The sequence below is a fragment of the Brachyhypopomus gauderio genome, chromosome 2 (assembly GCF_052324685.1).
Source record: "Brachyhypopomus gauderio isolate BG-103 chromosome 2, BGAUD_0.2, whole genome shotgun sequence".
NCBI lineage: Eukaryota > Metazoa > Chordata > Actinopteri > Gymnotiformes > Hypopomidae > Brachyhypopomus > Brachyhypopomus gauderio.
Window position 1 is genome coordinate 23,952,362 of NC_135212.1, and position 13,797 is coordinate 23,966,158.

At 37.9% G+C, this 13,797-nt stretch overlaps 2 protein-coding genes across 2 annotated transcripts; one reads left to right on the forward strand and one right to left on the reverse strand.

The window, feature by feature from the left end:
• The first annotated feature begins 1,140 nt into the window (after nt 1–1,140).
• Nucleotides 1,141–10,478, forward strand: anpeplb (alanyl (membrane) aminopeptidase-like b). Its single transcript, XM_076992192.1, has 20 exons — nt 1,141–2,302; nt 2,844–2,980; nt 3,314–3,468; nt 3,789–3,909; nt 3,992–4,146; nt 5,387–5,500; nt 5,606–5,749; nt 5,863–5,928; nt 6,140–6,205; nt 6,377–6,513; nt 6,808–6,887; nt 7,051–7,184; nt 7,315–7,370; nt 7,522–7,669; nt 7,767–7,855; nt 7,941–8,045; nt 8,708–8,875; nt 8,958–9,098; nt 9,407–9,482; nt 9,806–10,478. Exons 1-20 carry the CDS (start codon nt 1,716–1,718, stop codon nt 9,962–9,964), a joined length of 2,838 nt encoding a protein of 945 aa, XP_076848307.1. The 5' UTR covers nt 1,141–1,715; the 3' UTR covers nt 9,965–10,478.
• Nucleotides 10,383–13,373, reverse strand: arpin (actin related protein 2/3 complex inhibitor). The gene is made up of 6 exons (XM_076992193.1): nt 13,214–13,373; nt 12,992–13,067; nt 12,584–12,716; nt 11,439–11,645; nt 11,195–11,358; nt 10,383–11,027 (listed from the first exon to the last, which is right to left on the reverse strand). The coding sequence occupies exons 1-6, from the start codon at nt 13,303–13,305 to the stop codon at nt 11,019–11,021; spliced, it is 681 nt and encodes a 226-aa protein (XP_076848308.1). The 5' UTR covers nt 13,306–13,373; the 3' UTR covers nt 10,383–11,018.
• Nucleotides 13,374–13,797: the final 424 nt, after the last annotated feature.

A 13,797-nucleotide genomic window follows, 5' to 3' on the forward strand; every position in this document is an offset into this window, starting at 1 on the left:
GACCTTAGGACGTCCAGCCCACAGTTGACACAGATGTTTTTGTATATTATACCAGCCACATTATGGTGTTCCATGTATGCACTGCCTGCACAAAATATGTCATACCAACAGCCAAATCTTAATCAGTGTATTATATTATGAAAAGAGATCAATAATATAATTTTCTTCATAAATGTAAATATATGGTACATCAGGTACTGGCATCCAAATATATTTTTGCTCAAGTTCAGAAGTATTTCATCCACAGGTTTGAGGTCTAGTCAGCAGATTTATTTAGGTAGATTGACTTTAACTCTGTTATGAGATGCGACAGATGCAGGCCACACCCAGTAATAGTATGTTAACATTTGTGGTCAGCTTTTATGTTTTGCTTTTTTTCCTCAAGAAGGTTTAAACAATCCGGACTGTTTTTACTAAATGCAAAGTATTATATATATATATATATATATATATATATATATATATATATATATATATATATATATATATATATATAGGTTGTGTCCATTATAAATAGAAATTTGAATATTTTCTTGTAATATTTCAGTGTGTTTACTATGATCTTCATCAGGAATGAAACGTTTGAAGTGGATAGCCAGTAGATTACTGATTTTTTGTTTGTCTTTTGTGTAAAGATCCATGAACAGAAATCTTGTGATTTCAACAGACAAACAGATGTTTTACTGGAATATGTAATAATGGGAGAGAAGCCATTTACATCAATGACCAGGAAACATTTTGTCAGTGAACAAAGTACATTGCAAAGTTAAACTTTGTCCATAAACCATAAACATATAAATAGCTTCAGGGTGACATGTTATCTCAGGCTTTTCTTTGTAATACCAACTTTAGGTGTTTGATGCTGCACACACCTCTGTTTTTTTGGGGGGAGGGGGGGGGGGGGTGCAGAATCAAACTTTCTCCATTGTAACAAATCCATTTCATTATAAACTACAAATCTTTATTACACAAACACTTACCCCTGGGTGCACTTTATTGGTAATTGCTCCAGTCTGGATTTCCTCTTTTCCTTTTTCTCTCATGAAGTCAAGAATTTGCGGTACAGGGAGGGGGAAAGCAGCTAAAAATCTCCTCCCCTAAACCCCTTGCAAAAACACATGCTATCAATTTTTCTTGCATGTGTAATAGATCAGCAGTAGTGGGACACAAGGGGTGGCCAGTGTTAAGGCGAGACTTTTCTTGAAACACTTTTAAAGAAGCGCACTAGGTTCATTGCTACCAGTGCAGTCCTAACCTGCTGGGTCACTAATCGTCCAGACTTGAACCAAGTCTCACAAGGCAAAGGATGAAGTAAAGAGAGGGGACATGTGGAGACGTCTCTTGTTTCGTACGTTAATGCTTGTACTCAGGGAAGGAATCTTACCAAACCATTCCAATCTGTTTCTCACAAGCTTTTGCTAGTAGGTCGAATATGTTTGGGGGGTACAGCTTCCTCTTGTGAAATCGGACTGGTGGCCTTATGCAAAAACCGAATCCTGATCCAGAGGTGAGCACAATATAAATTGAAACATTCATTCACAATGGATTAGATTACATGCAAACGACTTGTTTACTTGATCATCCAAGCTGGTTAATGTGTAATCCCAGTGAAGGTGGAACTTTTGTGTCTTTGGCCACATACGTTTCCTGGATTCACAAGAAGGTTCCTCATTGAGCTTGGAATCATTCTTCAGGGTTTCTCAAAGTGGTCAGTCATGGCTAAAGGAGTCTACATCTCCAAAGCTCTGGCTATTGCCACTATAGTGCTGACAATTTCTGCTGTTTGTGGGATCGTATTGATGGTAATTCTGTACAAGGTGCAGATAGACAAGTCTCCACCAGGTTATCCACCAACTCCTAGTCCGACGACCCCTCTTCCAACAGGACTTCCTCCATCATTGAGACTTCCAAAGAACTTGATACCAGAAAGCTACGAAATCTACCTTCATCTATACACCTATACAGTGCTGCCAAATGCTACAGAGCAAGTTTATGATTTCAAAGGGAACTCAACAGTGAGGTTCAAGTGCGTGAAAGACACCAGGACCATCATTCTTCATGCCGCTTTCCTGTCTATTACCCACGTAGAGGTGACCCGCTCTGACAAGCAACAGAAAATAGATGTCAAGAGATTCGAAGTGCACAATGAATCAGATTTCTTTGAGATCCAATTAAAGGATGTGCTTGTGGGAAATGGAAGTTATCAACTATTTACTACATTTGAAGGGGAACTCCATGACGATTTGGCTGGTCTTTATGTTAGCCAGTACACAACGAACGTGAATGGAGAAGATGAGGAAAGGTAAGCATAATTTGAAATATTTTAATTATGCACAGATCTTTACATATCGGCAGTGTTTTTTTTTCTTGTTGCCTGGATTAGATTAGTTAGAACAGTTCTATTTAAAATTGTGTAAATACAAGGGTCTTTCTTGGTAAAGCATACAACAAATTAGGTAAAAGAGTTCTACAAATATTACTAAAATGCTTCTTCTATTCATATTATGGTATATTAAAGCACTATTGTATCATTTTAGAAGTAGTCATTGTACTTTTTTGATAATAATATGGCTAATTTTGGCTTTAGTCTTAATTACTTAGAAATTAGTTACTTAATTACTTAGAATCCCAGTCTAGTGTCAACCCTGTTTTATTCTTCATCTTTTCTCCTGTCTCCACAGAAATGATGTCAGATGTGATGTTGTGACAGGGCAGGGCATTAATTCTGAATTGTGTGTAATTGTCTAATGATAAATGTGACATGCAAATATTCTCAGGAATATTCTCCTGTCGATATTTCGTGTGCCTATGTGTTTACTGCATGTAAATACCTTTCCTAACAGATTCCTCGTTGCAAGCCAGATGCAACCCACGGACGCCAGGAGAGTGTTTCCATGTTTCGATGAGCCAGATATGAAAGCAATGTTCAAAATCACTATCATCCATAGAAAGGACACTTGTGCCCACTCAAATACTCCAGGTAGAGCAATGTTTATGGAGCTTTCCTTAGTCATAATCTGAACTGGCTGTATACTGATGATCTGCATTTTTTATAAGCAGATGTGTTGATGATACCCTGTTAATATAGAGCAAGAGATGTTGTATCCTTCATAGTCTGCATCAGTCTTACTTTGACTTCATTTAGGATGCTTTAATTCGGCTTTGATTAGATGTTTGGTTGCAACAGACAGCTTACCAATCTGTAAAACATGAGACACACACAATGTACATTAGATATATAATACATAATACATAATGTACATAATACATATACATGAATATCATATAAATATCTGTATTCTGTGTTCAACAGGCAGACCAGAAATTATAACAGATAATAATGGTGAAAAATGGGCTATTACTGAATTTGAACCAACGCCAGTCATGTCCACATACCTCTTGGCTTTCACAGTAACAGAAACAGACTTCGAAAGTAAATCTGTTAAAATACAGGAACCTGAATTAAAGGTCTGATTCACATTGTTCTTTAATATTATTCTGTTTCCTTCTATTCCTTCTTTTCTCCTCACTGTTATCATTTATATTTGTGTCTGCTTCAATTTAAATTAGTGTGCAGGAAGAACACCACTACTGAGTGTAATGCTGAATATGCTTAATACATTGTTGTGTATTTATCCCAGAGATGTTTGTTGTGAGACTGTCTTTGCTTTTAATTTTTACTGAGTCATAGCAAACAGTTTATACTCACATTTACATTCAGGTATTAATAAACAGATTCAGATTAGATTCTGATTAGGTTTCACATACCCACTGCTGTGTGTTCCAAGATTTGGGCACGACCTGACGCTGTGGCTGCAGGACATACAGAATACGCATTGGAAATCACTGAGAAGATTTTTAAACATTATAAGGACACTTTCCAGTTGGAATATCCATTAACAAAACTAGGTGAGTAAAAAGCTGAAGTTCTTAAAAGTAGAACAAGTTTTTTAAAAGGAAAAAGTAAATCACAATCTGTTTATCTCCATAGATCAGATGGCTGTGCCAGATTTCAGTGGAAGTGCCATGGAAAACTGGGGTCTGATAATGTACCGTGAGTCTGCTCTGCTGTACGAGGAGGGAGTGTCATCTGCCTCCAACAAGGAATGGGTGGCCACTGTCATAGCTCATGAACTGGCTCATCAGGTGACCACCTGTTATGACTTCACCTGTTATGACTTCACCTGTTACTCACCTGTTATGACTTCACCTGTTAGGACTTCACCTGTTACTCACCTGTTATGACTTCACCTGTTACTCACCTGTTATGACTTCACCTGTTAGGACTTCACCTGTTACTCACCTGTTATGACTTCACCTGTTATGACTTCACCTGTTATGACTTCACCTGTTATGACTTCACCTGTTACTCACCTGTTATGACTTCACCTGTTACTCACCTGTTATGACTTCACCTGTTAGGACTTCACCTGTTACAATTTCACCTGTTACTCGCCTGTTACCCACCCGTTACTTACCTGTTAGGACTTCAGGGTCAGTCATGGTCTTGTGACCAGTGGGTTCGATTCCCAGGCCTGAGGCCATGACTGAGGTGCCCTTGAGCAAAGCACCTAACCCCAACTGCTCCCCGGGTGTTGGGCTAGGGCTGCCCACCGCTCTGGGCATGTGTGCACCACAGCCCCCTAGTAATCACTAGTGTGTGTGTGTGTGTGTGTGTGTGTGTGTGTGTGTTCTAACTGCACAGATGGGTAAATGCGACAGACAAATTCTGATTGCGGTGAAAAAGCACAATTGACAAATATGGCACATTCCACATTTCATTTTCATTTTCACCTGTTACAACTTTACCTGTTACGACTTCACCTGTTATGACTTCACCTGTTACGACTTCACCTGTTATGACTTCACCTGTTACGACTTTGCCTGTTATGACTTCACCTGTTATGACATCACCTGTTACGACCTCAAATGTTATAACTTCTCCTGATACTCACCTGTTACTCACCTGTTATGACTTCACCTGATACTCAGGTCATTCAACAAGGTTTAACTGAAAACAAGTGCTTGGAGAAGACTAAGAATATATATATATATATATCACACAGACACCCTCATGAGTGTGTGTATCATTAATATTATATATGCTTCTCAAGCATATATAAGAATAGAAAAAACAAAAGACAGCAGGTGAAATGGAATAAAATTAATGAAAAATAAAGTAAGAGGAGCAAGGTAGAGAGCCATTTATGATCGTCTTGGCATACACAAGTTCTAGAGAGGGACAGATTGATGACAAGCAAACAGCCTATGTTTAGTTAAAATAGGATACATTATTTGATGCATAAGGGATTTTAGGACACAGAGAATAGTGCTGGCTTCAGATTCTTGGTCAACCTCCAACACTGATTCTCTTTGCTGTATCTAGTGGTTTGGAAACCTGGTCACAATGAAATGGTGGAATAACCTTTGGCTGAACGAGGGATTTGCAACATTCTTTTCTTACTTTGGAGTACATGAGGCTGAGCCACAGTGGAATATAGTAAGTAAAATAAATAAATCAAAATGCTGAGAATTGAACTGCAATAAAGCATCTGACAAGTGCATCAGATCTAAGATCTGTCGCATTTACCCCTTTGTTCTCTAGAAAGATCTGATTGTTCTGAAGGAAATCCGTGTTGCCATGGCGGTGGACAGCTTGAACTCTTCCCACCCTCTCAGTCCTCCACAGTCTGAAGTTGATAATCCTGGTCAAATCTCTGAACTCTTCGACAGCATTTCCTACAGCAAGGTTGGCTTGATGTCTCATTTGAGTCCATCTATTTTGAGAGTTAAGAAATGTTTAGATTCATTTAGATCTTTTCTTTGTGCCTTGATGAGAAAATCTTCCTATGCTCTGAATAGGGTGCAGCTGTGCTAAGAATGCTGTATACATTTATTGGAGAGAAACTCTTTATGGAGAGCATTAGGGTGAGTGGAGGAGTGCTGATAGTGCTTACATTAACCCACACCGTCTATGACTACATTTTGATGAATATTGAATATGAATATTGATTCATATATTCTTGCTAGTACATGTTGCTAGATTACATTTTGCACACTTACCTGGGACATAAGATATATATTGATATTCCTTCAATAATTGCAGTATTCAAATATCAATATTCCTGCAATATTTTAGGAGTATCTCAAGCGGTATCAGTACAAAAACACAGAGAAAGAAGACCTGTGGGAATGTTTTCCAGAGGTAAATTTGTGCATGGCTACAACCACTAAGTACCATTATAGCTTGAAACATACCAAATACCCCAAAAGGGGGAGTTTTTATCTGAAATAATGATATATGGTAATAAAGAGCATCACACATGCTAACATTCTTAATCAGTGAGTGATGACACAGAGGATTCTCCTTCCTTAGAAACTCCAGGGACAGAATTTACATGATGTCATGAACACGTGGACAGAGCAACCAGGGTACCCCGTGATTACCATTGACACCACCGATGGGCAGTACATTCAGGAACGATTCCTTATAAACCGAGCAGAAGACCAAGGGTGAGCAATAAACCAAACATCAGATCTAGACAGAAGGTTCTTGAAGTACTTAAGCTGTGCAGTTCAGGGTTGATGTTCCCCATGGGAGATGTGGAAAATCTTTTTCTATACTTCTATAATTGAGCCACCCCTCAATTCCTTCTCACCTGAAGCATTTTGAAAAGAGGACAGTTTGAAACTGTGAGGTTGGTTTTGAATGTAAGCAAAGGCATTGTAGTGGCACTTTGAGTTTGAGAATCATTCTTTTTATTTATTAGTGTAAATTCTTTATTTTAATCTATGTATTTCATACAGGCTGCAATGGATGATCCCAATCAAGGCCATGAAAAAAGGTTCTAAGAATACTACGGACATACTGATTAAAAAAGGACCAAGTAAGAAATAGACAAACCTTCAAGCCCAGTACAATGTCCAAAATCTCATTATGGTGTTTGCAAATGGAGCCAATCAAACTTTAGTAGTTAGAAAAACGTATTGTCAATGTAAAAAAGTTTCAGCATGGTTTAGCACTGTTGTCTGTTTACTTGTTCCCACTAGTTCACATACCTAATTTTGAAGTTAAAGGCGATGAGTGGCTCCTGGCCAATTTGAACTGCACTGGTTATTACAGAGTGAACTATGATGAAGAGAACTGGTATAAACTGATTCACCAACTGGAGACTGATCATTCAGTAAGTAAGATTTTTAACTGTTTCAGATCTGCCAGAAATAAGTTAAGACTGGTTAACTACAAAGAATATAATGTACTGGAGTTAAATCAATTATTTAAAATCCATCTTAAAAGTTTTTCCTTTTTTATAGGTTATCCCTCTCCTCAACCGGGGCCAACTTATCGATGATGCATTTAATCTTGCTAGGTACATTAATATTTATTTATTCCTTCTAGTAGTAGTAATTCATAAAAACAATGCAATACAAAACAATACAATTTGCACTGACAATATTACTTTTAGAGGTCACATGTTTCAAGGTGCCAGGGAACAGTTCATGATGTCCTGTCTTCTAAAGGGCCAAATACATCAATGTCACTCTGGCGCTGAGCACCACCAAATTTCTGATCAATGATACTGACTACGTCCCATGGGAGTCAGCTCTGAGCAACCTGCGTTACTTCATGCTCATGTTCGACCGTTCAGAGGTCTATGGTCCCATGCAGGTGAGCGAAATCATCCAGAGGCCCCATGGGCAAAGTGAAATTGCATGTATGTGGGTTCAGGCCTTCTTTGTTATTTACTCTGTTTTCCTATGAACAGAAATACTTACGTAATCAAATCGAACCACTGTATGACCGCTTTAAAGAGTACACAGAAAACATGACTGTTCCTGAGGACATTGCTAACCAGTAAGCATATACTTCGTTTACTTAATGATCCAATAGCATGTTGCATGATTTTTTACTTGGTTTCATATTGTAATTGCCTTGCCAGGTATAACCAGATAAATGCCATCACAGTGGCATGCAGCACTGGTCTTCCTGATTGCACAGAAATGGCGATAAGTCTTTTCAAAGAGTGGAGAAATGGAATCAACCGGTAAATTACATTTGTATTTTATTATTTATTAATATTTATTTTATTATTATTGCATTATAGCATTGGTTTGTGAACCTTTGAGGTTAAATTATTTTAGACTGAAATAAACACAAATTAGTAACAATAAACGGTAACACTTTACATTAAGTGTTTACTTACTAACATGAAGTAATGTATTAGTTAACATGAACGACACATGAAGTAATATTAACTGTAATTAACTAACGTTAAGTAAACATGTAACAGTTGCGGCTCCTGTTTTGGCTCTTTGTTGCTCGCACCTTTTTAGAGCTTTAGTGTTTTAGTTTGGAGCAAAAGGGACTAAAGAGCTAAACTCAGTATGGATACACTTCAATTCTTATGCTGATAGATTCTGGATATTTCCAAGTTACCCATTACTTATGTATGTAAATAAGTACAATGTAATATGTTCCTTTAAAGTCGCACCAAAAAAGGTGCAAGCAACAAAGAGCCAAAACAGAAGCCGCAACTGTTGTTCATGTTAACTAATGCATTACTTCACTTTAGTAAGTAAACACTTAATGTAAAGTGTTACCCAATAAACTAATATATTAATGTGCAATGGACACAATTTTGGTAAAATTGATAAGATATTCCTTATGCCACTTTTATCACCAACTGATTTGTCTTTTCCAACACAGCATCCCGGGAAATTTAAAGTCCATCATCTACTGCAATGCCATAGCAGCTGGAGACGAGGATGATTGGGAGTTTGCATGGGAACAATATGAAAATGCCACAATTTCAACAGAGAAAGACAAACTTAGATATGGACTCTCCTGCACAAAAAAAGTCTGGCTCTTAAACAGGTATACATACAGATTGCAGCTCTTGGGCATTGCCATAGAAACCTCCGACCTCGATCACACTCTCCCTTATCTCCCCACCCAGATACCTGGAGTACACTCTCGACCACAATAAGATACGGAAGATGGATGGAGCCTCAACCATAAGCTACATTGCCAGGAATGTAGTAGGACAAGCTCTCGCCTGGGACTTCATCAGGGCCCACTGGAAGTACGTCAGCCAAGAGTGAGTGGAGTTTGTTTCATTACTGGAATTACACTGCTGAATGACACAAGAACATGTAATCAGCCTTTCAAATGAAAACACCGAATCAGGCATGAGGACAAAGATTCCTGGGCTGGCCAATTTATCATCATTTCCCCAAGACTCCAAGTGGAGTCATAAGATATATAATGGTACTAAAGATCACAAGCAATTCAGGGACCAAAGGTTGAACTCTTGACGTTGATTATGAGCTTTGTTACACTTGCCTCTTGGTTGTTAGTAATATACTTTCTGATCAGACATGACTATTTTTCATTTCCTTGAAACAGGTATGGGATCATCTTCGATGACTTTTTAATTGATGAAGTCACGCAAAGGTTCTCCACAGACTTTGAGCTCCAACAGGTAAATTCTCATCTGCTCTTAAAATTCACCTGACCAGGTGCAAGCTTGTGAACCTTGAGCTGTCTTTCCCATACTTCCTTTAGTGTAGGGCTAGGCCTTAAACGAAACAAGTCGAATTAAGTTAGCTTCTGCTTGGTGTGAGTAAAAGCCCCCCGGAACACCAGTGTGCTGTGGACATGATTTCCCACTCCTGCTTCAGCGGTTTGGGTACAACAGCAAAACTGCTTAGCGGCTGATGGTTAGATGACAGAGATACGTTCCATACGTGTTTCTGCTCTAGCACATTTGAGCTCACTCAAACATCTCTAATTGTCTCTGTCCAGCTGAGGGACTTCAGACAAATGTGCAGTGAAGACGGATCTTGTGCGGACAAGAGAACCCTGGATCTGGTCATTGAGAGGACCCAGGCCAACATCAAGTGGGTGAAGGAGAACAAACAGACTGTGCTGAACTGGTTTGTAGAACAGGCCAAACAACTGTGAGCATGAGCGGATTTGCACAGCCCCCGTGAGCACACAGCAGACGCAGTGCAATGAAAACCAGATGTTGAGTCACAGCACGGTGATGAAGACAATGTCTTGTGTTTTGCAATAAATATTTTTGACACAGTCGTACATGAAAATAAGGTGAATGTGAGGAAACACATATTTTTAACATGATTGCAAGATTATGGAAGATCCCGTTCCTGAAATGAATGTTATTAACAAAATACATGTAGTTTTATTTCAGTCAATAGATAACAAATTGAATATTTTATTTTTTGTAAGAAACACTTTTCATAATAATGTAATATTTTTTTATTTATTCCACTAGACATCATAATTATAAACCACATAATATAATTGCAGTTAGCAGATATTCGAGAAGATAAAATAATTAAATATATATGACATCAGCCTGTGAAATATAGGAATTCATTTTTATTGGGTTCTGTGTATTCAACATGTCATTGTTTACATAAAATTAAAGGACATCCAAAATACCTTTGTCTTGATCATATTAAGCATGTTTTAAAACCAGAAATACTCTGTAATCTTGTGTCTTGTAAAAATAGAAACAGATATCAATGAATGTATATCGTATAAAAAAATTGTTAAATTATATTCAACCAGGAACTTTTTTTAACATAGACAATAAAAATCTAGCAAAAAAGAAAAGTAGTTTGAAAGTGAAATATTGTGCTGTGCAATTTAAATAGGATTATGTAGATTAGGACTGACTTTATATCAAATGCTTATAGCGGAGAGAGATTTCTTTTTGTTATTGTTGAAATAAGTCTTATATAGAGTAGTTACGTTATTAAAATCATTAAAGACATTGCATGTTTCCTGCTCTTCTGGAAGTCAAAATGACCTTATTATAAAGGTCATACTGATAAATAGAATTTTAAACAATTTATTTATGAATCCCAGCCTAAAGACATAAATGAGTAATGAAAGGTTGTTATAAATATCAGAAAGTAACAGGATTCATATGCCTCAGCTTCTATGTGACAAATATCTTGGAAATAATGGTTTGCTTTGGTCTGTGATCCAGTCAGTCATCCTGAAAACAAGGACACAACACACATTGTGAGATCACAGGTGGGGGGTGTGTGATTGCCTTCTTCAGGTAGTTTATAGCACCAGTGTTATAAAAACCACTTCAAGAGACATAAACTGCCCCCCAAACTCCAACCGGAACAAATATGGTTCAGGAAGTGAGTATCTTACCCACTCTTCTTCCTCAGCGCCGTCGCCCTGTGCCGTTGGCTTCGCTGGACTCTGCGTGTCTGCTTTGTTCACCATTATTTTATCAGTCCATGATGCCCCTGTCTTCTCATCACCCGCAAAATTGCACTTTGTCACAGTGCCGGCATCCAACTTGGAAAAGGAGACTAAAACAAATCATGATAAATGTGTGTGTGTGTGTGTGGGTGTGTGTGTAAATATGGAGCTATATGGTGGTTACACTTACAAATGAATGGACCATCTCCTTTGGTCTTCAAACGGAGATCCTGGCCTATCTCCAGCTCTGTCTTCTCCATCTCAGCCTCTGGAACCCAGAATGCGAGAGCTTGTGGGGGGCAGTGTGTCTCCGTCATCCTGAGCAGCTCCTTCTTATTCACTATGCCCTTCAGCTGCTCCTCAGTAATACGATCCGACTCACCCTTAGCCTCCAGTTCTATAAAGTGAGCATATGTACAGTAACAGTCAATACACTCATAAGCTGTCTTAAATATCTTTTAAATTTTAGAAAAACATGTATGTGATTATGCTGTATTAAACAAATTAGATTCTTCCAGTAGCCATTCTTTACTTGGGATGGTGGCTTCACATACTCTTGGAATTCTCTTGACCAGCTCATAGTTTTGGAAATCAGTTCACATGCAGCTTGTCAACTTAACTATTTAATTTTGTCTGAGAATAAAAATTAAGCATAAAACAATTGGATTACAAAGCCTTGAAAATTTTATTTGGAGAAACAGACACAATAATATTACCCATCCATCCTGGGAAAGGGATATTTCATAAACAAATGAGTCACTCTAGTAGGGAACCAAGAGATCACTTTTCAGCAGAGGTGTATATTCCAGGTTCAGAAAGTAAAAGTACTCACCTGGATTTTGTTCAAGCTTGCTAAATTTTCTAATTAGTGCAATCCAGCTAAAATTTGTTCAATCAACACAATCCAGGAAGCCTGAGCAAAATCCTGGTAAGGACTTTTACTTTCTGAACCTGGAATATACACCTCTGCTTTTCATACTGCTGTAACTATAACAAATAGAAACAAATAAATAGCTGTATTCTCTGAATGCATCTCAAAGGTGAGAAAATGCTAAATGTGTCTCTTATTACGGATGGCTACATGCATACAGTTTGACTTCAGCAGTTTCTAAGTTAGAATTAGAATTAAGACCACTGAAAAAAACCCCTTTATTGTTCGGCTACTGGCACTCGTGATCGTTTCATCCGAGAACTACACCGAGGTCAGGTAACACCAATCAGCTGATAGACATGCGGACATCCAAGACTAAAATCTTACGTATACACATATTAAGCAACACTGACAATTATCCAGCTGCTTGTAATACTTTGCACGCTTGCAATACGAATACTTACTGTACGATGACATGAGATAACCGGTATTGACCTTTTTGGTTTCACTGAAATTCGGCTCTATCTCGTTGCCCTTGGAATCATATTTTCTGCAGTGGATTCTAGTGGGCTTGATGTACAAAACGTTATAACGTTCCTGCAACAAAAATGTGTAGAAATAAGATTCAGTAATACTAAAATAAACGTTACAAAAAAAGCCCACTAAAACTAAACTTCTTGTTTGTTCCTTTGTTTTGTAAATTATGGTTATTGCCTTTTTCTCTGACAAACAGAGCCTTCATTGTACTGAACCTGGATACTCGTGGTGTTAGTAGGACATGACCGAAGCAAAAAACTTTAAAGTAAACCTTTTCAACCAAAACAATATAGGTTTTTGGTGAAGTTAGTAGACCAGTTCCAGCATCTTCTCACCTTTCTGTTGTTGATATCTCGGACTGCATGGCGTGACACATCAACAAACGTCCCTTCCAAAATTACCCCAAGGCCTCTGAAATGTTTGGATGATAAAATTCATTTTGATGTAGATCAAGACACTTGTTTGCAATCATGCTTTATGTCTTTAATTTGGGCCCCAATGTATATATGGTTAGGATCGCTACAATCTGACAAATGAGGGCAACCTAAAATAATTACCTCTGATATGTAGATGGATCCCATACGAAAGACAGTTTTTCGTTATGCACCGGTTTATTTTGTAACGCTGTGTTGTCATAAATCCGACTCATTTTAGAGCTCGAATTTGTTTTCCACGGAAAACTTCCTGGTTTCTTCCTGGTTTTACGTACTAAATGAAAGACGCGCGTTAAAATCTGATCTAAAAAGCATATGGACGCAGGACTGGCCTGCTACTATCATTTGGAGATCAGTACCTAATCCTGAGCAGCTCAGGGTAAAACATGCGGTACTGCGAGTTTATAGAAATGTTTAACAAATGTTTATCATATAATGCGTACTTATTTTAAACAAAAATCTAAGTGATTACGAAGCGTGCTTTATTTTAAATTCAATGTGGTCAGAAATTTCTTTGACATTTAAGTGTTTCTCGTGTAAGAGTTGGCAATCTTATGATTGGGCTACTTGTAAACAAGTAGGCTACATAGAACAGCGAGATGGATTTAGCTTATAATCGGCTTTCTAGCGTCGGCGGTGACGAAGGACCAGGAAACGCTATTCTTTCAACTGAGAAATGTTTGTTATTAATAAAGTAACATGAGGCC